This window comes from Hemibagrus wyckioides, linkage group LG10, assembly GCF_019097595.1.
Source record: "Hemibagrus wyckioides isolate EC202008001 linkage group LG10, SWU_Hwy_1.0, whole genome shotgun sequence".
Classification (NCBI taxonomy): Eukaryota; Metazoa; Chordata; class Actinopteri; order Siluriformes; family Bagridae; genus Hemibagrus; species Hemibagrus wyckioides.
In genome coordinates, this window is record NC_080719.1 from 21,877,527 (window position 1) to 21,905,430 (window position 27,904).

At 38.4% G+C, this 27,904-nt stretch overlaps 1 protein-coding gene across 1 annotated transcript; it reads left to right on the forward strand.

Annotated features, from left to right (window-relative positions):
- The first annotated feature begins 2,502 nt into the window (after positions 1–2,502).
- On the forward strand, positions 2,503–27,903 carry p3h2 (prolyl 3-hydroxylase 2). Its single transcript, XM_058401617.1, has 15 exons — positions 2,503–3,047; positions 10,844–10,990; positions 14,891–15,080; positions 17,897–18,028; positions 19,381–19,508; positions 20,934–21,023; positions 21,669–21,709; positions 21,799–21,890; positions 22,202–22,329; positions 22,937–23,032; positions 23,313–23,463; positions 25,192–25,309; positions 25,494–25,569; positions 25,649–25,789; positions 27,224–27,903. Exons 1-15 carry the CDS (start codon positions 2,622–2,624, stop codon positions 27,305–27,307), a joined length of 2,040 nt encoding a protein of 679 aa, XP_058257600.1. The 5' UTR covers positions 2,503–2,621; the 3' UTR covers positions 27,308–27,903.
- Position 27,904: the final 1 nt, after the last annotated feature.

Genomic DNA, 27,904 nt, shown 5'->3' on the forward strand with positions numbered 1-27,904 from the left:
AGGTTAAACAGGGCTAGTTAAAAAAAAAAAAACTGTAGGCAGACACAAGATTTAAACAGAACTATAAACACACTGTCAAAAGACTTGGTAGAGTCAGGGAACAAGGTAAACTGAGTGTATACTATTGACTATGAGTGAGTGAAAGTCACTTATTAAGTGTGACTGAGTGTGTGTGTGTGTGTGCGCGTGTGTGTGTGCTTTAGGAACACAACATGCAGGAGAATTTTGCTGGCTGAAATTATCTGCATGCACACAGGACTCACAAATCCAAGTTTTTTTTAATGAAGCATAGATAAAACAGAGTTTGCACCTCTGTTTTCTGAAGGACACTTAAAATCAATTGGTCCAGTAATGGTCTGGAAGGGAAGTTTAACTGTTGGGCAAAATCAAATCTGCAGTGTATGTTTTAATCAAAGCTTCATGGAGGGTAGGAACTTTTTATGTTTAATTTACATATTTAGACTGATGGTTTCCTTAGTCTATGTGATAGTCATCAGAATTGATGTGTTCATTGACGGAGACTTCAAAGCACATTTGCACATCACTCTGGATAAGGGCGTGTGCCAAATGCCGCAAATCACCACTACATGTTGGCTCTTTCTAGGTCTTCTTCCACAGCACTTTTCTCTTCATCTAGATGTTCTGTAGTATGGGCTAGCTCTAAAAAATCTAATACCAGCAAAGATCTGTAGCAGGATACACAGTTACCACAAAAGGCACCTAAAGTTTCAAAAAATCTCCTAGGGTTCCAGTTAAATTTGCAGCTGTTCAGTACTGATAATATGTAGTGCAATTAGTCAGTAGTAAGATCACATCTTTCAGCATTCTTCAATTCAGATTCCTCTTATTGTATTTGATAGTGGTTATACACAGTTGCACCACACATCACTTTAAATAATATAGATATGTCAAATCCATGGGATGCACTGAAGATAAGCTTCCAGCAGATCATCATGAGGAAATCTTGTGTGGCATGACTGTACCTTTCAAATCACAGAACCTGCAGAATTTGCACTGGTGCTTGCTTTATCACTTCAGCCAGGAGAAACAATGAAGCCAAGCAAGTTTTCAGAACGGTCATGGTGATGTACTGCAAACACTGAGATGATATTAGGGACCTACAGAGCAGTGAAATCAGTAGACCAATTATAAATAATTTAACAGTTAGTCAGCTCCTGTATTAATGATCAATGATTTTAATAGTGCTTTTAAATAATAATCATAGTTAAAATAGTTTAAATAATTATAGCTCAAATTTTTAGATTTTAAAAAGGACATAGAATTCTCTTAGTAGTTACACTAATTTAACAGCAGGCACCCTGAATATCTTGGTGACACTTAATCAAAGAATAAGTTTACAGTGAAACAGCATTCATTCATCATCGACATTAGTTTCTCGAGATTTATGACTTGAAAAAAAAAATCACTTGGCCCACAAGCTCCTCGTGGCTGCTCTTACAAACACCTCCTCAAATCCTCCTCACTAGACTGATCACTGTCATTCAAACAATTCAGAGATTTTGTCCACTGTTTTCTCTTTCTGTCTCTGGTTTGATGACATGATGGTGTAAGTGCATTGGGAGGTAGCCTATATGCATTCAAACTGAATCGATATTCAGGTATATTTTAGTACAACGTGCTGATTAAAGTATGAGATTAACTTCGAGAAAAAAAGACACTTAATTATGACACTAATTAAAAGACACTTAACTAGGGCGCTAAAGTTTAAATACTTTAAATATACACAGACAATGGCACACAGCCATGGCAAGTTTATTAGGAAAATAAAAACATTTCCAATGCCAATTTGGTAAGAGGTCTCAAGTATTATAGACAGAGAAAACCCCAAAACTGACCAAAATTTTACATATTTTTGTTTTGTTCTCTGAGGGATGTTCTTGTTTTGTTCTTTACAGAGATATATGATTCTGGATACAAATTATAAATTTGTGTGCATTTATGCCTAATGAACAAGTCAGAGACAATAAAAAAACGTCTGACTTGCTTATTAGGCATAAATGTAAACATTTATAATTTGTATCCAGAATCATATATCTCTTTAAAGCTATCCATTGTTAACCTGCATAAAAAGCATATATAATTGAACTGAACTGAAATGTAAGCGATCATATCGTATTGCAGCTGATTCAGTGATATCGTAGATCGAATCGTTGCCTTAAGAATCCAGATCGTATCGTCTAGAACCCTGATGTTTACTGGTTCATTTTTAAGTTTGCATCTCCCCAGTTGGACTCATACGCAGTGTAGTGTAACAACTTACCCCACTCACCTCGTCTTATCACTAAAGACGTATTTATAGCATTTATATAAAAAAGTAACTAGTTTTTTTTTTAAATAATATCGTACACCACGGTACTCAATGCTATATTGACCACACTATGTAGTAGCAGTACTGTAGTAGTAGTTCAATGGACAGCAGTAGTGGTTTCCAACTTTGAGGGGAGGAGTTCATTTTACCCAGTAGTAAATGGGACGTGAAACAAAAGTCGCGCCCCCTAATGGGAAAATCATTAGGTCTCTTAGCACAATTCGTTTGCCCGGTCCTTTTGGGTTATTAGACTGACACAGCGCTTTTTTTTAAAGTTCCCTGAGCGCTGACGATGGTCGTCGACTTTCTCCAAACATGCGGGACTTTAACACTCATCCTTCACACGCTCCTGTTGTTCTCATCCGCAGCCACACTCGAACCCTACGACCTGCTTTACGACAGCGGCGTGGAGGCTTTCCAGCGCGGTGACTACGCCAGCGCAGTGCGGGACATAGAGGAAGCGCTGGAGAATGTAGCCCAAGTGCGCCAGACCAAAATCCGCTGTGGACTCAAATGCAGGGATCAACACAAGCTGGACGCGACCGCTACTGCCACTGAACTCCGGTTGTTTGATGTGATTTTGAGAAGAGCTGCTTGTCTCAATCACTGCACTGAAAGAAAACTCGGACCTCCTTCTACGCATAAAGTGAGCGCTGATGTTAACCAAGACTTCCACAGGAGAATCCCATACAACTACCTTCAGCTCGCGTACCTCAAGGTAAAAGAATGAGCTAAAACAAGTTTAGTTTGTTGAATAGGACATACCCCCAGTGTACTTTGCTCCTCTGGGGTAACCACACAAGGTCACAGGGTTCCAACCCTGGTCCTGGAGAAACGAGATGGATTGTTACTGGACAGTTTAACTTTACTGGACACTCACTTCATCAATAATCATGAGTTAGAACTGGGCAATTTTTAAAATGTGCAGGTCAGGAGACAGGACCAGGGATATAAAACAGTGTATTAACAGTGTTAGTTAATAGCTAATTTATTAATAATTAATATCCTATATATTACACTCAGTGCTGAAGGTGATCTTATGTCCAGAATTATCTAAAAGAATGAGTGTCTAATAAATGATCATGTTGCACACATCCATTATAATTTCTTCACGATCCTGTTAATATGTCAAACCAAATCCGACATGTAAATCATATAAATGGATCATTACAGTCAATTAAATGGATATACCAACTAATATTTTTTTAATGTTTTGCTTTGGGGATAAGTGAAACTTTCTATAGATTGAAAATTTTTTTCCTGGCACCCAGCCTTGAGGATAAAGTTGTGTTCATATATAAATAACAGACTTTAACACAGTGTGGTATAATTTATCTTTTCAAGGCAAATATTCTACAAGACGATATGCTATCATATAATATGTTACAATTATTAGCCTCTGATGGATCTGTGAATATCCTCGCTCCGAATCTGTGGTAGGCTTATTGTCGATATTCTCAATTTATCAATATAAGATTTTGTAATAATCACTTCATAATCAGTTCTTGGCTTGTTAAAATCGATGCATCTATCTAAATTGTCCAATTGATTGTACACCCTTATAAATGATCTCTCTCACACACACACACACACACACACACACACACAGAGCATGAAGATGAATGCTGTGGCAGGCTGAGATCAGACGCATTCTTGGATCTGTTTGTACGTCAGAGGACACACAAAAACACCACAAGTGTATTTTAGGAAAGATATTTTCTGGAAAATGTATAATACTCCATCACATCACGTAGAAAGGTAGAAGCTTGCTACAGATTCCTCTCTGTTCCTCCCTTGACAATGTTTGTGTGTTTGTTCAGTTCACATAAGGTTTAATCACACAAATATTTTGTTTCCCTCTTGATGCATGTTTGCTCTCCTAAACGGAAAGGCTCCACCTTGTCCCTGGTTATGAATGGATGATATTTATGTCATGGCTGCTGTGGTCATTGACTGGTTGCTTTTGGCACTCTTTGCTACACTGCAGATGGATCAAAGCACTAAAATGCTTTTCACTTGCTCTGGAACAAAATGCCAGTCTTTTACACCATATAGAGTCCATTCACATATGAGGCAGCGAATATAAGCCAGCAAATATAAGCCATTTCAAAACGAAAAGATGTTACTGGAATAAAGCGATGAATTCACAAACATTTTTTGATCACAAACTTATTTCTTGATCATGTTAGACTTGGTAAAATCTGAATTACTTGCAAATAATTACAGCTTATTACAAGCTTGGAAAAAGGCTTTCCTCAGATTGGCCCTGAGGAATCGCACCACAGTTTCCACAGTGCAATGAATCATTCTGTCTGTCTCGCTCTACAAGCCATTACCTCATACTGTAACCGGACTATAATTTGCCTGACGGTGAATAACTGAGAGGAAGCATGTTTTACATTTAAAACTAGTTCAATTCCCATTGCTTGCCCAATAAAGCTATCCTGAAATATAAAATGTTCACATCCGTGTATTTGAAACACTACACAATAAATTAACTTTTTGAGGTACAGAGGATTCTGTGAGAAAGTTTCTTATTTCAGTGTGTTTACAGAATGAACGTTTTTAGAACCATTTATTATGTTTAACGTTCAGATATGGCAGATAAATGGTAGCATGTAGAAAAGGATAGGGTAGAACAGAAAAGGACAGCAAACATGGCAGTACGTACTGTAGCAGTATGATATATTTATATTACATTAGAACACATTTTCGGAACAATTCACACATCTTAGCAACGTCTAAGCTGAGGAGGCATCAGGAAAAGCCTTTTCATCACTTCTTTTTCATCTTTTAACATTTACATTTTTGCCATTTGGCAGACACCCTTATCCAGAGCAACTTACAATTTATCTCATTTTTTATACAACTGAGCAATTGATAGTTAAGGGCCTTCCTCAGGGGCCAGGGGCCTTAATAGTTGTCACTACTATGTCCAAGTGTCTGTCATATTAAAAAGTTATATAGGTGTTAACCTCTTGACTTTTATAAGGCGATGCAGACCTACCCTGATTCCAAGTTCTTCATGTGACTTCGTGTCATGGAAGCTGGCTGAGGCTCATGAGAGTTTGGGGTTGTGTGCATAGTGACATAGCTACAGAAACATAACGTTATCTTGATTAAAGACTGGATTCTGAGATGGCTGAACAAGTTTTGTTACATGTAACATATGTATGAGTGGCAGTCCTGGATTGCTTTGGGGCAACCTCCAAAGATTGGATATGTGAAGAAAAGAATTTCACTGTGCCGTAATGTACTGTATATATGACAAAGATAAATCAGAAGTTTTGTGTTTCTCCTCCAGCTTGTGAGTCCCCCCTGAACGCCTTCAGTGAAACCTGATCTTGGTTTGTTGATTTCTGCCCAATTTTTGGCTGTTAGTCTTGATGTAACTGACCCAGTTGGTCAAGTCTGAGGCATTACTGACCCACTGTGGCTGGTTTTGGGTGATCATGACCTCAGTACATCTGCAGTAGGTCAGTATGTGTCGTACAGTCACTACTTGGTGTGTGCTACAAAAAGCTACAGGTATCAAAGGTGATGTACAGACAGCTTGATAGATGGCTACCATTGTCTTCTCAATGTCCTTGCTAATTTAGATGAATCATGAAAAGTTGTAAAACTCTTAATCTTTGCAGTTGTATCGATCTCTGTTAAAATGAGGAACCAGGAAGAAATGATTTAGACATTTTCCACTACATTGTACACACAAACTCCTACCCACCAGCATGTGAGTCTTCTGGAATGATCAAAAAAGAACTTTCCAGCTGTCAGGGTTCACAGACTCTTCCTGTTTACTCATCCAGCAGCTGCCCCTCTCCCAAGGATCTAATGCGTGTAGGTACGGTGTTCTGCCAAAAACATGTATACACACATTTTTTATGCATGTAATGTGATTAATTCTTATAGAATGTAATTGTCAAGGATGTGCTGATATCAGCACTTCCCAAGGAGATAAAACATCAAAGGGGAAATATCAAGCTTTTACTGAGACATTTACTGCCACATTTCCTGTTCTCAGGAGCCCTCCCAAGATATAAATGAACCCAAAGCTGGTTTCTTAGGTCATATTTCTAAACATATGTCTCACCATGTAAAAACATAAAACCGTCGCTGGGATATATGATCACTTCCTGTTTGGAAATTCTATCAAAAAAACACCAAATGCTTGTTAAATACAAAACATCCCATTCCATGTGCAAAAAATCCCCAAAATAAGGTTTGCTTAGCTCGGTATCACAATGCTGTCACCAAATGTGGTAATGATTGTAAGAGCCCTGACCTCAACCCCAGTGAACATTTTTGGGATGAACTGGAATGCAGACTGCACCCCAGGCCTCCTTACATGACATGAGCGCAGGCTTAACTAATGCTCTTGTAACTGAATGGACATAAATCCCCACAAAAGCCTTCCCAGCAGAATAGAGCTTATGTTTAACAGGAAAAGGGGGACTAACTGGAATGTTGCTGTGATGTTTAAAAAGCATTATGATTGTCAGGTATCCACGAACTGTTATTGTAACTGTTGAAATAGTTAGCCATTCTGCTGCTAATTTGTCGGGTCATGCTGTTGTTCTGTTATTTAGGTGAGAAGTTACCAGTTGTCTCTCGTGCTTCTTAACGACTTTTAATCATAAGGGATAAGTCATGTTTCACTCCTGAAAGCAAGTGGAAGAACTTTTCTCACATCTCATTTTCCATTGATGTTCATGAGAAGACCAGCGGAGGTGTTGCTGCAGACATTACCATCAAAAAGCTAATGAGATAAAGAAGGAGATGGTGCTGATGGCAGGATGGAAGTTGAATCTTTTGGAAACTTATTTATTTGAGCAAAGTGTACAGATGAGGAGGTGAGAGAGCTAGACACACTAAAGGACTAAAGCACTGCCGTATCCCTTGCTTTTAAGCAGAGATAAAGCAAGGGATAAATCCCACAAGGAACTGCTATTAATAGGTAATTGACCTGCATTGTGATTAATGTAGAACACCATTAACTAAAGTGAAAATAGACAGACAAGTTTATAAAATAATATTTTAATATTTGCATTTATATTAAATTAAAAATCTTTGCTTATTCTGGGAATTAATTCTGTGCTTTCACACACTGTTTAACTTTTTAAAAAGTTTTTTTATAAATGACAGAAAATCTTTTCCAGTGTTATTGGCTTTGATCTTTGTCTTCTTTATCTCTTTTTGGTTATCTGGAATTTACTTTCTAGGTCCTCCCTTCAATGGATTTCATCACTTTCAGAAGTTATTCTGTTAATGCTAAGTCTAATACTGTATTATACTACACCCATAAATTACATGTAATATATCTAAAAATAGTACAAGGTAATTATGTCTGAATCATCATAGCTGGGTCAAAGGATGTTGGACTGATTTTCTAATTCACGTTAGCTTTTCTTTACATTTCTGGTTGTGGGACGGGGTGAAGGGGGGCTGTTTGGGGTCGCGAATGCTGAGGTTTCAAGTCAAATTTTTTGACATGGGAGGGGTGGCACATTGATTTCCTTGGCTTCTGTGCTAAATTTAAACTAGTCCTGAATGTGAACCAGACCATACACAGGGTTGAGTGGCAACCATTCAGTGGTGAGTTCAAGCCCTGCCGCATACAGTAGAAGGTCTGTTTTCCAGGCATGTTTCCACTCTGTTTTTTTTCTTTCCCCCAGTCCTGTCTCCACTTGCTGACCCTAATAAAAAAAAGAGGTTGTGCATGACGTTAGCTTACATTCCTCCCACATTACTTTAGATCCATAGAAGAGTGTGTTTCCAGCAGTAGCAGAGCAGAGCGGAAATAAAAAGAGCAAGTGTTTCACAACGAAAGAGATGACATCATAGCCAGGCTTTGTTCGAGCTCTGAGTGTTTCCTGAAGCACATGTGTGTGCACCACGTTGCTGTGGCCCAGTATAAAGTGCTAGTAAAAATAGCAGATCTAGATTGTTCTCTCATTAGCTGCAGGGAAGTGAAAAGTTATTAAGTAATATGTTAAAAACTAAGAATCTCAGCCAAAATATGCTGGAATGGAAAGTTCTAGAAAATAGAGCCATGCTGAGCTGCTAACCAAAGCAGTGGAAATTAAATCACTGAAGGAGCTTTCTGAGATCTGTCTGTCTGAAAGTCTGAAAACCAACACTATACACAAAACTTAAAAAGAGCTCAATAAGCTAGCAGCCTACTCAAAGTTAGTAACCTACTAGAAAACTTTAACACTTTTCACGAGATCAGTCTCTGTAGCAGTTGCAGCCTACATGAAAAAATGATCAATTTTTTTATATTGTTACCAGCTCAACTCCTCATTAACATTTTCCTGTAGTATAACCCCAATCCAGAAAGCTCCTCAGAGCACCCGCTCGAATCCTGCACTAATTCTCTCACGAGCTGTGCTTCCTAAATTAGGAGGCAACCCAGTCGTGCCACCTGGCATCCCTGCTGCTCGTTATTTATGGCCTTGAGCTCTGGGGTTTATAATATAGAGACACTCTCTAATTAGTCTAAATAGAATCTTTTAAGGTGGTCGGTGTGTTCAAAAACTTCAAAAGCATACAGTGGCCTTCAGGGACACAGGAAGGCATTGTATACTGGGTAGTGATTTTAGATACATCACATTTTCTGCAAAGGTGTGTTTACAATCAGTTATCACAACAGTATTGTAGATCACAGGTTTGTATTAATGTGCTCTGTGTTCTAGTACGCCATCCTTCCTGTACTTGATAACAAGGAGTCGTTTTGCAGACGCTACATATATTTGAAGCCAAATAACAAGCGGATTACAAACACGTTGTGTTGTTATATAACACCGATAAGCATCTGATTGTTGATATGGTGATTTTTTTCTGTCAGGACCTTTATGGAAGGAGTGTTGCTGCTTTGTAAAAGTCAGAAAGATGCCTGACGTGTTAGTTAGTTTCTCTCTTGCATTATATACTTTATAGTTTGTTTAGCTTTTTCCTTATTTGCTTATATGTAATTATTATTATTATTATTATTATTAATCCAGAGCGAGGAACTTGCCACAATCTTAGAACAACTACATCCCTGGTATGTACCTGGTGACGTTTGGTCTTACAGTATCATGATATCATCTCCTCCCTTTATTATTACCAGACGTCCACTAAAAATAAAAAATAAAACTTTTACTTGGCCTTGGCTAACACTCACAGAGGAGGGGAGAGTGTAATACTGTTACCTGTTGTATATTACCCAGTTATTGCATTACATTCTTTACATTCTTTGTATTATTTTTGTATTGACTTGCTCTGTTCTTTATATTGATTTATAGTAAATGAGAAATCTCTACATCTTTCCTTATTTTCAGTCCACTGGTCTGTTTCTGGGACGTATTATACACAGTAATGCCGTCAACTCACACAGGGGCCACCTTTTAACATTTCAAGAGCACTTGACTTTGTCACGAGTGATGAGAGGTGTTTGCTTTTGTTAGGCTGAAGATTATGATTCCAGCAACAATTCAAAAAGTCCAGTCTTTTTAGAGATCTGGGGTTAATCTGCATTGCAGGATGTGTGTTTGTACTTGTTCAGGGTTTGCCAGTGTGGACTTGTTTATTATGTTTATTATGAGTTCTTCTTCTGCATCACAATCACTTTCTTTCTGTGGAATGTAGTTGGAGAGCACAGGCCAATGTTGAAGATCGAAATTTATACCTTTAAATAAAACATCTTGTTTATCCATCCCTCTGGTAAATAACTGCTGCTAAATTTAAATGGGTCAATTATATAGTTAACTGCATTTAAATGGCGTATTTGGATTATACATTTACTGACCACTTCATCGACTCAGGGAAAGTCATGTTCTTGGCTGGCAGGAGTCGAATCCGACATGGTCTTTTGCTCTTGTAGCTCATCTGCCTCAAGTTTTAGTGTTCTGAGATGCTTTTCTGCTCACCATGCTTGTAAAGTCTGGTTATTTTTTATATTATGATGGCTCAAAGTTCTCCTCTAAACTCTCTACAAGGAATTTCTACCCACAGGCCAACAAGTGGATGATTTTGTTGTTTTGCTCCATCCTAGAGATTGTTGTTGGTCAACATCCCAGGAGATTAGCAAAATCTGAGACAATCAAACCAGACAATCTGGCAACTACAGACATGCCATGGTCAAAATCACTGACATCTTTTTTTCTTAGTATTAATATTTAATGTGAACATTAGTTAAGGTCTTGGCTTGTATCTGCATGATTTTATGCTTTGTACTGCTTTCATCAGGTTGTCTGATTGGATGATTTCATGAACGAGCAGGTATACAGGTGTTCCTGTTAAAGTGAGTGTATGTAGATACAGTCTTCTCTGAAGGTTGTGGAACTTTCTGTGTGCCACATCCATGAAGAAAACCACAAAAACAACAGTCAGTGACATCACAGATAACCTCAAAAAAATTGAGTTGAGCAGATAGATTGGGTGCTGATACATTTTGATGATTTTTCAAGCAAAAATAATTCATTGGTAATATATATAGTCTCTACTAAACCAGCAACTTTTTTGTCTTTCTGTCAGTTGAAGGAGCCAGAGAAAGCATCAGCTGCTGCTCACACGTATTTCCAGGCAAATCCCGAGCACATGGCGATAGATATGAAGCAGTACAAGGCATTGCACGGTGTAGAGGAGAAGCACTTCATTGACCGAGAAGCCCGTCCACATCAGGCAAGTGAGCTCACTATCTGTCTGTCCATTTTCTAAACTTTAATATCTTTAGGGTGCTTTTACATACGCAGCATTTTGTCTGCCTTTTGGTGTGGTTTAATTCCACTGCAGTTATTTTCTAGTCTCATTACAACCTGGCTTTAACATCCCCCTCAAATGATCTGATCACAGCTCTAAAAACAGGAATGGGGTCAAATGGTCAGGAGTATTGTGATTTGATCTGATCATCACTGTGCCTGGTTGTGAGCAAAAGTTTCATCTTTTTATTTTTTATATATACTGAAATTAACTGCCAACCATGCTGTGGTTTCTGGTGTGTGGGTTGGTGTACATTATAGTCATTCAATACATATTTTAAAACAGGTTACAGAAATCCTCTTATAATATGATAATCTGTTCTTTATTATGTTACACATATTAAATTGATACCAGTATAGAACCTGAAAGAAATACTTAAGAAAATGTCACAAACTACTGTATGACATTACATTTAAATTATTATAACATATTTTGTAATTACGGCATTGATGTTGGATTTTAAAATAGGTTTGGAAAAGAAAGGTTTTGAGGCTGATAATAATTTGTATGAATCTCACGCCATGCAGCTGATGCCCCATAGTCAGGAAAACGCCTCCTATTCCTCTATAAGAGCTGTATTGTTTGTTGGGTTAAGAGATGTTTTGTTTGGTATTTTAGGAACTCTTTGTAAGTCTGATGTGGGTGACTATTATACTGCCAGTTCAAATTCAGAATCTGATCTGTTATGTATACTAGCTTTTCTTTTCTTCTATTTTGTTGGGGACAAAAGAGATCGTCTTTGTCCTCAGTTTGCTTTTATAGGCCTAAAAGCCCACACAAATGTGGATCTGGTAATGCTTAAGAAATGTGCTAACTATACGGAATCGTATGTTACAAAACCATCTAAAACAGAAGGGTTTTGTAACATAACAGTGTCTCCTGAGATTAGCTGAGATAAGGAATGAAAGGTCAAGTGATCAGATAAGACTGTGCTTTGGTATGCGCAAGAGTGATCCCGTGCTGTCAGATTGTTTTCAATAAAAAAATTATCTATATAGGAATATGTATGACATGCATGACAAAAGTATAAAGAGTATTTTCTGCTTCAGGAATGCAAAATGTCCCATAAATCTGTTACACCATACTCCTGAAGGAGTTATGTGATGTTAGAAGCAGATTTGCTTATTGCACTGGGTTTAGAGGATGTGAGATCCATTACTGGATCCAGGCCCCAAGTGTGAGTGGGTGTGAGTTAAGGCTAGGAGAAGAGTATTAAAGAACTGATCTGTATTAGAGGCATTGGAAAATTGTTCTGACACAATTATTTACTGACTATTTTTATTAATGAATAAAATGCATAAATTATTTCTTTTTCATGGATGGTTTCCGCCTCACAACATTGACATTGCTACCCATTGTAGTTAAGGCTTTATCTGAGCACTCTACAGCTCTCTCATGTAAAATTCACTCATGAATTCCAATAATTTTATCCTGCTGGCTTTGCTCCTCCGGTGTTTACTCCTAATAAATACAAATCCGGTGGCCATGGTACTTGAGTTTCCCATGCTTGAACAGCTGCTTTGTCTCATACTGGTGCTGTTGAAACAGAACAGAGTGCAGTTTCTCTCTGGGTTCAGGTTTGTTAGCCATGGTCTGATGGATTCTGTCAGAAAGTGACCTGTTTTTCGCAAAGACTTGATAAGGGTTTCTACAATGTATTGAATAAAATGATATGAATAATCCATTTAATAAAAGATTGCAGTTTATTATTTAGAATTAATTTTCAAAAATTTCTGGCACGTTAGCTTGGTGGTTAGCATGTTTTGCCTCACACCTCCAAGGTTGTATGGAGTTTGCATGCTCTCCCTGTGCCTCAAGGGTTTCCTCTGGTTTCCTCCAAATGCATGCACTGTAGGCTGATTGGTGTCTCAAAGTTGTCTGTAATATATGAGTGTATGTGTGACTGTGCCCTAGACTGACTGGCATCCTGTCCAAGATGTAACCTGCCTTGTGCCCTGAGTCTTCTGGGATAGACTCCAGGTTCCCTGCAACCCAGTAGGATAAGCAGAGTAGAGAGTGGATAGATGGAAATCTGAAAGATGAGAAAAAGAACAAAGAGCATCAAAATCTATTGAAATGAAACAGACTGTCCATGGTACTCTACAGTAGACTGAACTGAATCAATAGCATATATATACACTACTCACAAAAAGTTAAGGATATTTGGTTTTTGGGTGAAATTTACAGAAAATGTAAAAAGTTCACGCTACAGTGATATTATATCATGAAAGTAGGGCATTTAAGTAGAAGAATGCAGTGGTAATTTCCTCATCTCAAACAATTTATTGAAACAAAAGCCAACAGTGGTGGGTATACCACAACAAAAAATGTCAGTGTCTCAATAATTTGTCATGTGCCCTTGACCATCAATTACAGCTTGACAACGACGTCTCATACTGTTCACGAGTCGACTTATTGACTGCTGAGGCATTCCACTCTTCTTGAAGGGCGGCCCTCAGGTCATTGAGGTTCTGGGGTGCAGGGTTACGAGCCTCTACACGGCGAGTCAGCTGATCCCATAGGTTTTCTATGGGATTCAGGTCTGGAGAAAGTGCAGGACGCTCCATTTGAGGTACCCCAGCCTCCAGCAGCCGTTCCCTAATGATGCGACCTCGATGAGCTGGAGCATTGTCGTCCATGAAGATGAAATTAGGCCTGTGTTGTTCATGAAGGGGCACATTGGCTGGATTAATGATGTTATTCAGGTAGTATTGGCTTGTCACTGTACCATTCACAAGATGTAGGGCAGTTCTGTATTGAGTAGACATACCTGCCCAGACTGTAACACCACCACAACAGTGGCTGATGCATAGCGCTCTCCTTGATGTCTCCAACATCTTTGGCGGCCATCATTTCTGCTCAACGTGAATCGACTTTCATCAGAGAACAGCACTGAGGCCCACTGGTCCCATGCAAGATGCCTGGTGGTGTGCTCAGGTACCCTTGCAGGTCGTCTAGCATGCAGACCTAGCTGATGTAAATGGTTTCGAATGGTCTGACGTGACACTTGGGTGCCTCTCACCTCCCTTAAATGTGCCTGGAGTTGAGTGGCATTCATCATCTGATTCCGCAGGGCACTGTTCACAATGAAGTGGCCATCAACGTGGGATGTGGCCAAAGGATGTCTACTTCTATGCCTTTCTGTGACTCTTCCAGTCTCTCTGTATCTCTGTCACAACCTGCTGATGACACTCTGTGACACTCTAACCTCAGTGGCCACTTCCCTCTGAGAACATCCTGTTTGAAGCCTTGCAATGGCGAGGTACTGTTGATCAATTGTTAGGTGTGGTCTTGGTCTCATGTCAAAATGCGAACAGAGGACTGTTTAAATACCAATTCTAATTGAACCAGAAAATGTATTGGTCGATTCATGGATCGAACACCAGTGGTGAATTTTGCCGTTAAGCACCTTGTTAGAGAACAGCAAGAACATGCAAAAAGTACTGAAACACTGAACAGTTGGAAATGTGCATTCAAAAGTGTAGAAAAGGTCCAATTAAGATCACCTGTGAAGGTTATAGTGCATTTTAGGTGCATCCTGGAACTTCCCCCGGAAAACCGAATATCCTTAACTTTTTATATGTGCTCCCCAGCTTTCTGGTTCTTGATATGTTTAATTATATGCAGCATGAATCCAATCACAAGCCAACCAGATTTGCACTGATTAGGAATTGGCCAGTGGATTAATAGATGAGAAAGCACGTTTATGGATCAAAATATTTCCGATAAATGATGGTCATGGACTCATATGTCCAATATTCCTCTGTTTCTTCTTTCTAAAACTGTATTTGCATTGATGATGGGAAACTTCTGTATGTCCAGAGTGCCTTCACTGCTGCGGTGCAACTCTATGATAACGGGGACTACGAAGCATCCATGACACTCTTCGAGGAGGCTTTGACTGAGTACTACAAAGCTGATGCAGAGTGTCGAGTACTGTGTGAAGGACCGCAGAGCTTCAGGGATCATGATCATATGTTCTACCGCTACACATTGTCTGAGCTGATTGCAGGTAAAAACACTGCAGTGTAAGAACACAGGATCTCAGCACATAATAGTTCTGACACTCACCATCTGATCAAGCTCCACTTGCATAGGCATCATGCTTTAATCTTAATACCAGGTGCTTTTAGGGGTAGTTTTAGTGGTAAGACACATTATTGATCATTATTGATTCATTGAAGAAGCTGTGTCTAGAGCTCTGTGTGCACACATGGCAATTTATCTCGGATAGGATAAGTCCTATCCTGAGGGCATTTATGTCACAGTATTCCAGCTTCTTTGTCTTCAGAAAGTGCTCTGTGTATGTTTGTGTTGACTGTCTGTCTATACTAGGGAAAAAAGAATATATTTAAATAGTGGGAGAAAAAAAAGATATTATAGTGAGCAAGCAGTTGGAGGATGGCATGCACGCTCTTTGCATTGTTTGTTTAGGAGAGGAGCACACCTGTTCGGCTCTCGAGCTAGCCAGCTGCATGCATTGCGAGAGTCTTACTCTTTGTAAGCTTATTACTCTCCCCTGATATATTTTGGATTCAGGAGCTCACGCTGCATTTTCTCCTGATCCGGAAGAGGATATGTTGTTGTCCGCATCGGACTCTGAGGAGCTCGATGAAGGCAAGGGGGAGCATTCCTCTCTCAGTCTGCCAAAATAAACAGTGGCGTTCGAGGAGCTCCTCAAAATGGTAACGTGTTCTGTTGCTAAATTACATTTAAATTGGCCTGAAGAGGAAGTTAGCAGTGTTCACTCTAAGCTTAACGATCACTTCCTGACTTCAGGCCGCGTGCCACCCCCACACAGGCAACTTTGTCTTTTAGACAATTTGGCAGCATGGAAACGTCATTTGGTCCTAGATACCGTAGAAAAAGGGTACCAGATCCAGTTTGCCTCCTCTCCTCTATTTCAGGGTGTGTTGCTCACTGTCACTGGCAAACACCAAACCAGATTCCTCCAAGAGGAAGGAAGGGGCAGGGGGCTGCATCTAATTTTGGTTCAGGTCTGAGGACTGGTTTGTGACAATCAACTTTAAAGACACCTATTTTCACATAAGCATTCTGCCAAAGCACAGGAAGTTCCTCAGGTTCACTTTTGGGGGCGAAGCATACCAGTATTGTGTTCTTCTGTTTAGTCTCGCTCTATCACCATGCACATTTATGAGATGCTTCTATCCTGTCATCAGTGAAAGTTATTTGGCTAGGCCAAAGCCCCTGTCACCGAGATTCAGAGGCTTCATGGCAGCAGCAGCCATTGTTATCACTTTGGGTCTGCTTCACGTGAGGTCATTCCAGCTCTGGCTCAGGCGTGTGGGCTTTCATTCCCACAGACATTCCCTCACAGGCTTTGTACCCTTCTTATGTGGAAAAGACCCCGGTTCCTGACCCGGTCCAACTCGAGGGGCACTTAATTGTCGCAAGATTCTTTTGACGAATGCCTCTCTTTCTGTACAATGCTAGAGTTTCTGCATTTTCGCTTTTCTCAGGGCCTGTCCTCAACTACTTTAAAAGTGTACATGGCCGCCATTGCTGTGAACCACGTAGCTGTCCTTAGGGCTTCCTTGGGAAGGCATCCTCTGGTCTCTCGTTTTCTGCAAGGTGCCAAGCAGCTAAGGCCATCCTGCAGACCGCGCCTCCATTCCTGGAACCTCTCCATGGTCCTTGAGGGGCTGCTGGTAGATCCCTTTGAGCCCATGAAGTCAGCCTCTCCTCTTAGCCTTTGCCTTCCTTAAATGGTAAGGAGATCTGCAGGCTCTATCAGTTGCCCCTGGCATGTCCAAGGCTCTCCTACACCCCACGGCAGGATACTTCCCCAGGGTGCCCAGGATGGCTGGTCATCCAGTCATCTTGTAGGCCTTCTGTCCTCCTCCTCCTCATGAGTTGGGGGAACAGGAGAGGCTGCACTTGCTTTGCCTAGTAGGTGCCCTGAGAACTTATGTCTATTCTTGTGGCGTAAATCCTCCTCCCTGTTTGTCTGCTTTGGGAGCTGGAACAAGGCCAATCTGGTCTCCAACCAGCACTTGACACACTGGTTACTAGAGGCCATTACCTAGGCCTATGAGGTGCACTGTATTGCTTCACCTCTAGCTGTTAGTGCCTCGTCCAGTGCCCTAGTCAGGGGTGTTCCCCTCCAAGAAATTTGTGCTGTGGCAGGCTGGTCCTCTCTGCACACCTTTATCAGTTCGATAAGGTGAACTCTTAGTTCCAGTAAGGGAAACTGTAACGAGTTGTAACAATACAATAGAACACTGATATTCTGTATCATTTTTTGTTCCATACTCTGTGGCCAGAGTTTGAGGAATCCCCATATACGGGCATGATATAATTAGGTGTCCACCAACTTTTGGCCATCCACATAGAGTTTATTATCACTGGAAATATAGAGCAGTCTGCTGGTCTACTGGTGCCAGTAAACTGAAATACATAAATGGTAAAGAATAAAAGAAAAACTCTTGATTTTTAGTGTTTGTCTTTTTAGATTTGGTCACTGCTAATTTACACTGACTTATAATTATTTTAATACTTGGTTGAAGCAGTGGTACTGTGTGACCTTGCAGTGTTTTAACTCTTTAATTAACCCAGATCATAGCCTTGTGTGGTGGCATGTGTCTGCTTAAAAGCATGCAGCTGGTTTATGTACTTAGCTCACTGAGATGACCTCAGCAGGCTTCCATTGAGTGGGAGAGTCAAGCTAGACAGTGCTGCATCTGTGGAAATGACCATATGTCTGTAATATCACCATAAATCATTGAACACATGGCAGGAATGCACCATATATATGCTTTTAATCCCTGAGAAAACTTCAACACTAATGCATTAAATTGTTGCTTCCAGATCATTACACCCAGGTCCTGAACTGTAAGCACGAGTGTGTGAGAGATTTGGCTACGCGACCCGGCCGCCTCTCACCGATGGAGAACTATCTGCCACTGCACTATGATTACCTGCAGTTTGCTTATTTCCAGGGTAATGTATGGCATAAGCTTGTTATGTCCACTGTCTCAGCTCAGTGCCTACACTGTTATAATCATTAACATGGAGTGCAAATACATGTGTCCTGTGCAGTCATGCAGACAGACTCAAAATTATGAAGTTAACACACATTGACAGTTTCAGCTACTAATCTCTCTCTCTCTCTCTCTCTCTCTCACTGTCATTCCACTAATTTTCCGATTGTCTTTTACTAAAGTTTATTAACTTTTGTATGTTTTATATATGCTTCTCTTGTCACTTTTGTCTACTGGGCTCATGCCCCTTTAATAAAGTTATTATTATTAAAAAATATTAATTTGGGAAAATTCCACACTGTTGCACAAACTGATGTTTTTTGCAGATAGAGGAAGGGGTGAAGGTCTAGTGAATATTAAATGTTGTTGAAGCTAATTTTTAATATTCACTAGACCTTCTCCCCTTCCTCGCTTTTAGGTTGTGGGCAGGTAAAAAAATACTGATCTATCTAACTATCTGATTTGTTATAGCTATAAGGCTATTCTACAGAGAACAGAACCATCTGTTTTTAATCAGACTGGAACAAGTTTATCCAACCTTAGTCCCTTTCATCAGTCGATGCCTAAAATATGGAAAACAGATGAGATTTAGGCAAAAATCCTGAGGAAACCCCTAGAGAGTGGGTAATGGAAGAACCTCTGATCTAATTCAAACACAGATGCTGTCTTCTGAAAGTATAGAAATATGACTTTGAAGGAAAGGTTGAACAAAACTCAGCTGCTCGGCACCAGGTGTATAATCTTCCTGAGTAGCATGTAAGCTGCTAGAAGAGTTCTGGATGGTTCTACAGACACATACACAATGTGTCACAAACTTTCAGTTTCTAAGACAGTGCTGTAGTACAGGGTGTGAAAATAACACACTACGACTCATTGAAAAGTTTTTGCTTGTTGATGTGGCTGGAACTGTATAGACCAGAACTCCATCTGTAAAAAAGAAGCAAACAACTGATCTACAGTGGAGGATTATTCACAGCCCAGGAGCTAAAAACAGATATGTGGTACACTTAAATCCAGCAGTTATGGTACTGTCTAGCTACTATGGCTGGTCGGAATCCATAGAACATTTGTTCTGAGAGATGAGGAAGCTTGTCAATTATTTTTAATGGATGCTTGTATGTGTTTGAGGAAGTGTTTTCTAACAGAAGCTGTATTTTGTGATAATATCAGTATTAATGTGCTAATCGAGTTGATTAGCTGAATTTGCTGTCTGAAGAGTGAGAAAGAACTTGTGAGTCTTGTGTTGTACTGATCCAAAAATGATGATGATTAAAAGTGTCTCTGTTTCTGTCTTTCTTTCTCTCTCTCTAGTTAACAATCTGGAGCAGGCTCTGGTCTGTGCTCTGAGTTACCTGCTGTTCCATGAAGGTGAGGAGTTCATGACCAGAAATGTGGAGTACTACACAGAAATGCTGGGACATGGTGGACAGCCCCGGCAGGTGAGTTATGAATGAAACTATTCATGATATTATCATAATTCACAGTTGAGGTTTTGAGACAATTGAATTGGATGTTAAGTGTAACATGTTATTTCTATAATTTATTAATATTAATAATAATATTATTATTATTACATTATTTCTATTTTGTACCACTTATCACAGTTTGTTTAAACTAAGCATGTACAATCAAATTACTGGTCACATCATATATACTGCTGGTCTGTTTACCTCAGTATTATGTTTTTTGAATTACTTCTAGAGTCTACATATAATTATGCAGTTCCTTTTTTCATAAACACATCTGTCAAATAGCTGATTATGCTAAGTATTTTTTCATTATTATGGCTTGGTTAGTACTGCACTTATGTACAGAGCCACAAATAATATTCATAATAGCACATAATTGTCTAAAATGTCTTTGTATGCTGTTGAATTACAATTTCTCTTCACTGGAACTAAAGGGCCAAGCCTAAACTTGTTCCAGCATGACAGTGTGCCCAGAGTGAGCTCCATGAAGCCACGGTTTGCCAAGGACTTGAGTAGCCCAGAGCCCTGACCTTAGCCCTAGTCAGTACCTTTGGGATGAACTGGAATGCTGCCTGAATGCCAGGTCCTACATGACGACACTAATGCCCATGTGGCTGAATGGGCAAATCCCCACAGCCACACTTCCCAGAAGTTCTTATAACAGCAAATGGTTATGCAAATGGGAGACTCTCAAAACTCATTTGGCCATATATTGTAGAAAATCTCCAATTCTCAATTCCTTTCCCATTTAGGCTACAGTAAATAGTTTGTTCAACCTATAAGCTTATCTTCTGGTGCCATTCTCCATTCATTCACAAGGTTTCCATGTTCTAGGTTCAGAAATTAAGCATGCTTCATTTCCAGCAGCAGTGTTTTTTGTACACTGTATTACAGAGAGGCCTGCCAAAGAGCTGTGGGTTTCAGAGCATGTTGTAATGTTACAGAGCCCTTGTTTCATAGCTGTTGTGAAAGAGGAAAACTGGTCCAAAAAATACAAAGCAACCACCAGCTTTCTATTTATTACATTTGTATTTCCTTTCGTTGCCAAAGGAGTATTCAAAACTACACCTAATTTCACTTTGGAGTATTTACAGAAGCATTAGTCTTTGAATTAAAGGTTCTTCTCCGGCTAGTTTGAATGGACTGGGTGTTATGCTATGGCATGGGAACGATTTGTATTCTGTACTACTTTAATATTATTGCATTTTCTCACTAATCTTGCCCAATTTTGCTACTATTGTGTATTATATGTATTGTGTAGAGTACTATTGTAAGTTTTATTTAAATCATGATGTAAAAGTGAGACATGATCTATCGCCTTGTCTTTTCGATAATCCTAGTGGCTTGGTTAAGAATAATGCTGCATTATAAACCTTTCTTCCTTTTCTTCTATAGGAGGCTGTGAACTATTTGCAGAGACACAAGAACGAGTTGGAGCTGCTCCTTATTGGCACTGAAAATTTGGGTGTGCCCTACACAGAGGAGGTGAGAATTTTATTTGGCCTGTTTACTTACATACAAGACAAACTATTCATAAACATATTTTCCATATTTCAAGGCCCAAAAACCAAATGTATTCTTATTTCCACCACAAACACCTTTAGCTCACTGTTCAATTTCAGCAGTCTTTTAAAAAATATCAGTGATAACAGTAAACCATAAAAAGGATAGAACAGATTTGTGTCTTTTCCATGTCAGATTATCTGTTGATCCTCTGACAATAGTCATGCATGTAAAGTTCTGCTTATGTCATTAATCGATGTGATCCAGAAATCAGCTTACAGCTCTGAGATTGAACAATTTGTCTTTGGACGTTTTTAGTCACTAAATCAGACAGTATTATTATAATCTGAGATCAGTGGTAAAAAATCAGGCTGAAAATCATCCGTCCTCAAATCCTAGATAACTAGTCTACTGAAAGCTTATTGTTGCATAATGCAGGACGTGTTTTATGTTTATTTTATGAGAGAGGATGCACAATAACAGACATGTATCAGATGTCATGTACCAGATGCTGAACTACTTATATTACACTCAAGACCAGTATAACAGAAACTTGATATGATATGTGTGCACGCTTGGTTAGATCATATATCCTCAGTCTGATTATTTTTTCTGTTTTCTTTAAAGAACTATTGGAGTAGCTCAGGCGGAAGAGATGATGAAAACCGGTACTTCACTTCATTTATTCGTTTCAACTGAACAATATTAATACTAATAGTCCAAAAGCAGGGGCTCATGTTTTCCATTTTTTCTTCAGAATCCCCTCAGGAACAGATGGATGGTTGGAGTTTGTTCCCATATCTAAGAAAAATAACAGCTCAGAGGTCATGATGCAGCAGCTTCAAGAGGGTAGGTTGATGTATTGCTTCATGTCTGATGTGTTACGATTATGAAGTAACCTCCAGTGTGACCATTTAATGACTATTAGCTTCATTAATATTTGTATGTATTAGATTGCACATAAACAATGGCAATAAATAAAAAAGCTTATTTGTGGAATACTGTGTGTGTTTACACTTTGATTTATACTGAACACATAAATGATAAATAATAAAATAAAAATGTTCCCACTCTTCCACCCAGTATAACATCACAAGGTACTCATATTGTGTAATCATTCAAACATTAAGTTCATATATTTTTAACTCTGCTCTGCCTAGGAGGCTCTTTGTTGTATGACAGCATTCGCCTGGTGCAGAACTCGGTCGCTCTTAACGGAACGCAGAGGGTCGTCTTTGATGATGTCATTTCTGAAGACGAGTGCTCTGAGCTGAGGCATCTGGCACATGTATGTCCTTGATACAAACACACACACAGACACACGGAAATACACACACACAGAAATACACTCAGACACACACACCCAGCTTTGACTTGAACTGTGTGTCCTTCAAGTTCACATGTTCCCCCCAACATTTGTAGATGAGCCAGGCGACATGTGAATGTAAAATGATTGACAGCTGCACAGGTGTTTTGCACTTTTTTCCCATAATAGCTGATACCTCAGAAGCTCCGCCCCCTTTGTATTTTTCATCAGTACTCACTCATCTTGATTTTCTCACTTGGAAGATATGACACCTTGAGGTTTGAGGTTATTTATGAAAAATAAAATGTATCATTAAATGTACAAAAAAAGATTACAACGAAGTGTACATTTATGGAAATGATCAATAATTAAGTCTCTGGTGGCTGCTGTAAAACCTTGTATATTAGTTTCTACATACTGTATATTCATTCATTTTATTGTATAATAAATTTGTGAAAAGATTGTATCGAAAATGTACAGATTTTGTTCACATACACGAACTGTATGTCCTTCTTCTCCAGGTACAGTACAGTGACACCAGAGCAGGCAACTGCAATAATGATTTTTTCTATTTTATCTCCAATGTTAGATTACGTCAAGTGCTGGAGATGGTTACAAAGGAAAGGTGTCTCCTCACACACCAAACGAAAAATTTGAAGGGACCACTGTGCTCAAAACTTTGAAGGTGATTTTGTTTGCTATTCTGGTGTTTCCTCAAATTCTGAAATTATGTTTAATTCCGGCTCTCATAAAATAAAAAAAATCATTGTGGATTAGTGTTTGCTGATGTATAATTGTAAACATTTTTGTGCCTCATGTGCCTTACATTTGAATAGTTCCATTGTGTTTTATTGATTGATTGACTGATTGATTGATTGATTTACACTTGAAGTGACTGCAATTAAATTGGATCCACTGCTTTATTCAATTTCACCTCTAATTTTTGGAATGGTTGTGATTTACAGTATGGTTATGAAGGCCGTGTTCCTTTAAGAAGCGCCCGTCTCTTCTACGATGTCAGTGAGAAGGCCAGGAAGATAATTGAATCCTATTTCATGCTGAATTCCACTCTGCATTTCTCATACACTCATCTAGTGTGCAGGACAGCCGTCCCAGGTGTGTTACACTAAATCACTATTGTTGAGAATCCAGTATGATCTTTTTAACTAGAAATACACACAATTCAGCTTCCATCTTCAATAACGTAGTGCCGAAAGGTGCAATAAGAGATTTTTGAGAGAATTTCTAAACTAAAACAAGCCATGGCATCAGCCTGTGTATTGTTGTAAGCTTGTTTGTATTAACATGGACCATCATACACACTCCTTAACATCCCCTTACATCAAATGAACCGCATTCATAGAAATTCAAATGTAATATTAGCTGACTCAGTTATGTGAACTAATTAATAGCAGTGGGCTTAAACTCTTGTGCTTATTAAAATGAAATGAATAGGACAAGTGCATCTTGAACATTTTCACAGGAGTATATTGCTATGAGCTCAAATTTTTTTTAGCTTTCACTGTTGGTTAATTAGCACTAGTTATCTAACAATATCTAACAAAACTCACCTAATAGTGACATTTGCATGAGATTTATTCATTAAAAAAGAAAAACAGGATAGATAAGACATTCCTGTGATGAATGCCTCATATTTATAGTGTGAGAACTTGAGTTGAATGGCCTAGTGTGCAAAAACATTAATACAGTGAGACATGGGAATCTGATGTTTGTAGAATATCTTCGGTAACAAGAGCACTTGGGTAACATGATTAAATAAGTCACTCTGGAGAAGTGAAATAAAATGGCATGTCAAAAGACATCTTCCCAGAAAAAAGCAGTTATGCAGACATTTGGTGCTTAATTTCACTGTTATAATCTAGCATCAATATTCATATATTTTCAAAATAAAGTAAACAATTCCCTTAAGCACAATAATTTCATTATAAAATAATAATAAAAAAATCTAATAATTTTAAATTTAATAAAATGATCGCTTGGTTTTTGCATGAAACTGATTTTGTAAAAATCCTATAATAATAGTCATGCTAATGCTGCACTACATTGTACTTGGAACCTGGAAAAATCCATCCTCCTACACAGAAAAGTGATCATTCAGCTTGGAATCCCTAGTGGGGATCTCAAGTAACATCCAGCTTACCAGAGTTCTCTGACACACCTGATTGGCCTCATTTTCTATATTAAAAACCTTTTACATGATATTTGACTGATAATTGTTTAATAAATTAGTTCTAACTAATCGACAGATATAATTCTTACAGATCGTCTTTATATGTTTATCAATTTCAAAGTCTAGCCATACAGTAGGACCTTGCTCTTAGCATTCATGTTCTCCTGAGCACTGGAATGTGTTTAGATTGGAAGGAGGTGGGTTCAAGGTGTAAAAAAAAATCATTAATGCACCTTTGAATTCCCACTGAAATAAAACTGAGGTTATATGAAAATCTTTGCTTCAAAACAATGGAAAAAAAATCACATTTAGAAGATACTGTAGAGTACACTATTTCAAATTTCCAGTCTTTCTGATCAACAGTTATGACAGCATGTTTCAGGAGGTGCAGAAAAATCCTCTACAACTGTATCCAAAACATGGTTATTTCATGGGCTCATGTGCATGTTGCTATCAGTCAAGTAAAGCTTAGCCAGCACTGGCTATTTAAAAAGGGGGAGGAGCTATTCAGTATGTCCCACTCTGACTTTCCAGTCAAAATCAACACATCATATAATGTTGCGTGTTTCAAGGCACTTCACAGGGACTTTAACCTTATTTTTTCTGATTTGACCCTGACTGTTAACTCTTAAATGGTTTTTTTTCCACATTAGATCAGCAGGAGCATAGGAATGACCTTAGCCACCCGATCCATGCCGATAACTGTCTTCTAGACCCCGAAGCCAGAGAATGCTGGAAAGAACCTCCTGCTTACACATACAGAGACTACAGGTTGGAAAGGATTTGACATGTGGACACATGCGATTACTTTATTTTATCAGATAATAATCAGTAATAAGAGCCAAGGGCTTCTCTTAAACATGATACGTCACTAATCTGCGGAGGGTCATGACTACTTGTGAGTTCAAACAAACAAAACAAATCCAGATGTTCAAATTCTCTTTGTCTCTCATAGTGCCCTTCTTTACCTCAACGGGGATTTTGAAGGTGGCGAGTTTATATTTACTAAAATGGATGCCAAAACCATCACGGTATGAAACTTGTGAAAGTTTTACTTGATTTTACACAAGGAAAAGTTTTTTTTGTGTGCAATAACGTTTTTTGTTTCAGGCTTCAGTGAAACCGAGGTGCGGGCGGATGGTGGGTTTCTCCTCGGGGGGCGAGAACCCTCATGGTGTGCGTGCAGTCACCAGAGGGCAGCGTTGTGCCGTGGCCATCTGGTTTACTTTAGATCCCCTCTACAGAGAGCTGGTGAGGATTTCTGACACAATACTCAGATTTTACATGTTTTATTGGCACTTTGGGAAGATGATTAGACAGTAAGTCACTCTGGCTCAGTGAAATGTAATGAAAAAGACTGAGGGAGGGGCAGTGCTGCAGGCATTTGATAATAATTTTTTATTTCAGTGATTTATGATCCCACTCTCCACTGTTTATAATTATTTATAATCCCACTCTCCACTGTTTATAATTATTTATAATCCCACTCTCCACTGTTTATAATTATTTATAATCCCACTCTCTAGTGTTTATAATTATTTATAATCCCACTCTCCACTGTTTATAATTATTTATAATCCCACTCTCCACTGTTTATAATTATTTATAATCCCACTCTCCACTGTTTATAATTATTTATAATCCCACTCTCCACTGTTTATAATTATTTATAATCCCACTCTCCACTGTTTATAATTATTTATAATCCCACTCTCCAGTGTTTAAAATGATTTCTAATCCCACTCTCCTGTGTTTATAATGATTTATAATCCCACTCTCCAGTGTTTATAATGATTTATAATCCCACTCTCTAGTGTTTGAAATTATTTATAATCCCACTCTCTAGTGTTTATAATGATTTATAATCACACTCTCTAGTGTTTATAATGATTTATAATCCCACTCTCCAGTGTTTAAAATGATTTATAATCCCACTCTCTAGTGTTTATAATGATTTATAATCACACTCTCCAGTGTTTGAAATTATTTATAATCACACTCTCCAGTGTTTATAATGATTTATAATCCCACTCTCCAGTGTTTATAATGATTTATAATCCCACTCTCCACTGTTTATAATTATTTATAATCCCACTCTCTAGTGTTTATAATTATTTATAATCCCACTCTCTAGTGTTTAAAATGATTTATATTCCCACTCTCTAGTGTTTATAATGATTTATAATCCCACTCTCCAGTGTTTATAATGATTTATAATCCCACTCTCCAGTGTTTATAATGATTTATAATCCCACCCTCCAGTGTTTATAATGATTTATAATCCCACTCTCCAGTGTTTATAATGATCTGGTGTAACAGCTGAGGATGAGGTTCCCTTTTGAGTCTGGTTCCTCTCAAGGTTTCTTTCTCATATTATCTCAGGGAAGTTTTCCATCATCACGGTTGCCTCAGGCTTGCATATTTGGGATTAATGTTAAATTAATTTCAATTTTTGTCATTTTTATTCTGAATTAAATGCTTTCTGTAAAGTTCCTTTGAGACAATGTCCATCGTTATAAGTGCTAGACAGATAAAACTGAATTGAATTTCAGTCTAAAGCAAATCAATCACAGTGCAGCAGAGGATAAAGAGGTCAAAAAAGATGAATGAATCCATTTTACAAAAAAATAACTTAGGAACTTTCATGAAGTTTAAAAAATGTTTGCAAATACTGATTTTCCTCAGGAGAGGCTTCAAGCTGACGAAGTGATTCAAGTACTCGAGAACCAGCACCAGTGGGATCACATTAACCAGAAAGATGAGTTATAGTCCAAGATAGTCCAAGATGTTACTATTTATTTTGTCTTTTGTTTGCAGAACTGTTTTATTTTTCTACTGTTTATCGTTATACGGTTTACTTGTTCCTGAAATTGTGTATTTTTTATCAGGTATCACATGTTGGTCAACCTCCAGTGTCACATGGATAATGTAGAGATACTGTACAGGTTATTGTTGAATTGTTGAGTTACATTAAGAGAAATATTGTTAGTGTTAATATCAGGATTTGCTGCACATGCCTTAGAACAGATCTTGTTCAATTTCTTCACTCTGCACCAGTCATTGGAGCACTGTATTTTCTTTTACAGAATAATATCAAGATATTAAGATGTGGTTTGTTCCTGTTTCAAGGAATTTCGTCTAAAATAGTTTTATTTCATGGTCCATGGTTCTTTTTTACCCTACAGTGTGCACTGTCCTTTAATTATTTCCTACAAGTTATTATTAGATTCACTCCTTCACCTTCGGGATTCTTGATAAGGAGGCATGGCCATCTACTGATGTTTATTGTCACACGTATTTAAATATATTTAAAACTGACACAATGTTTGTAATGATAATGTTTTTAAATTAAAGATTTACACGTGT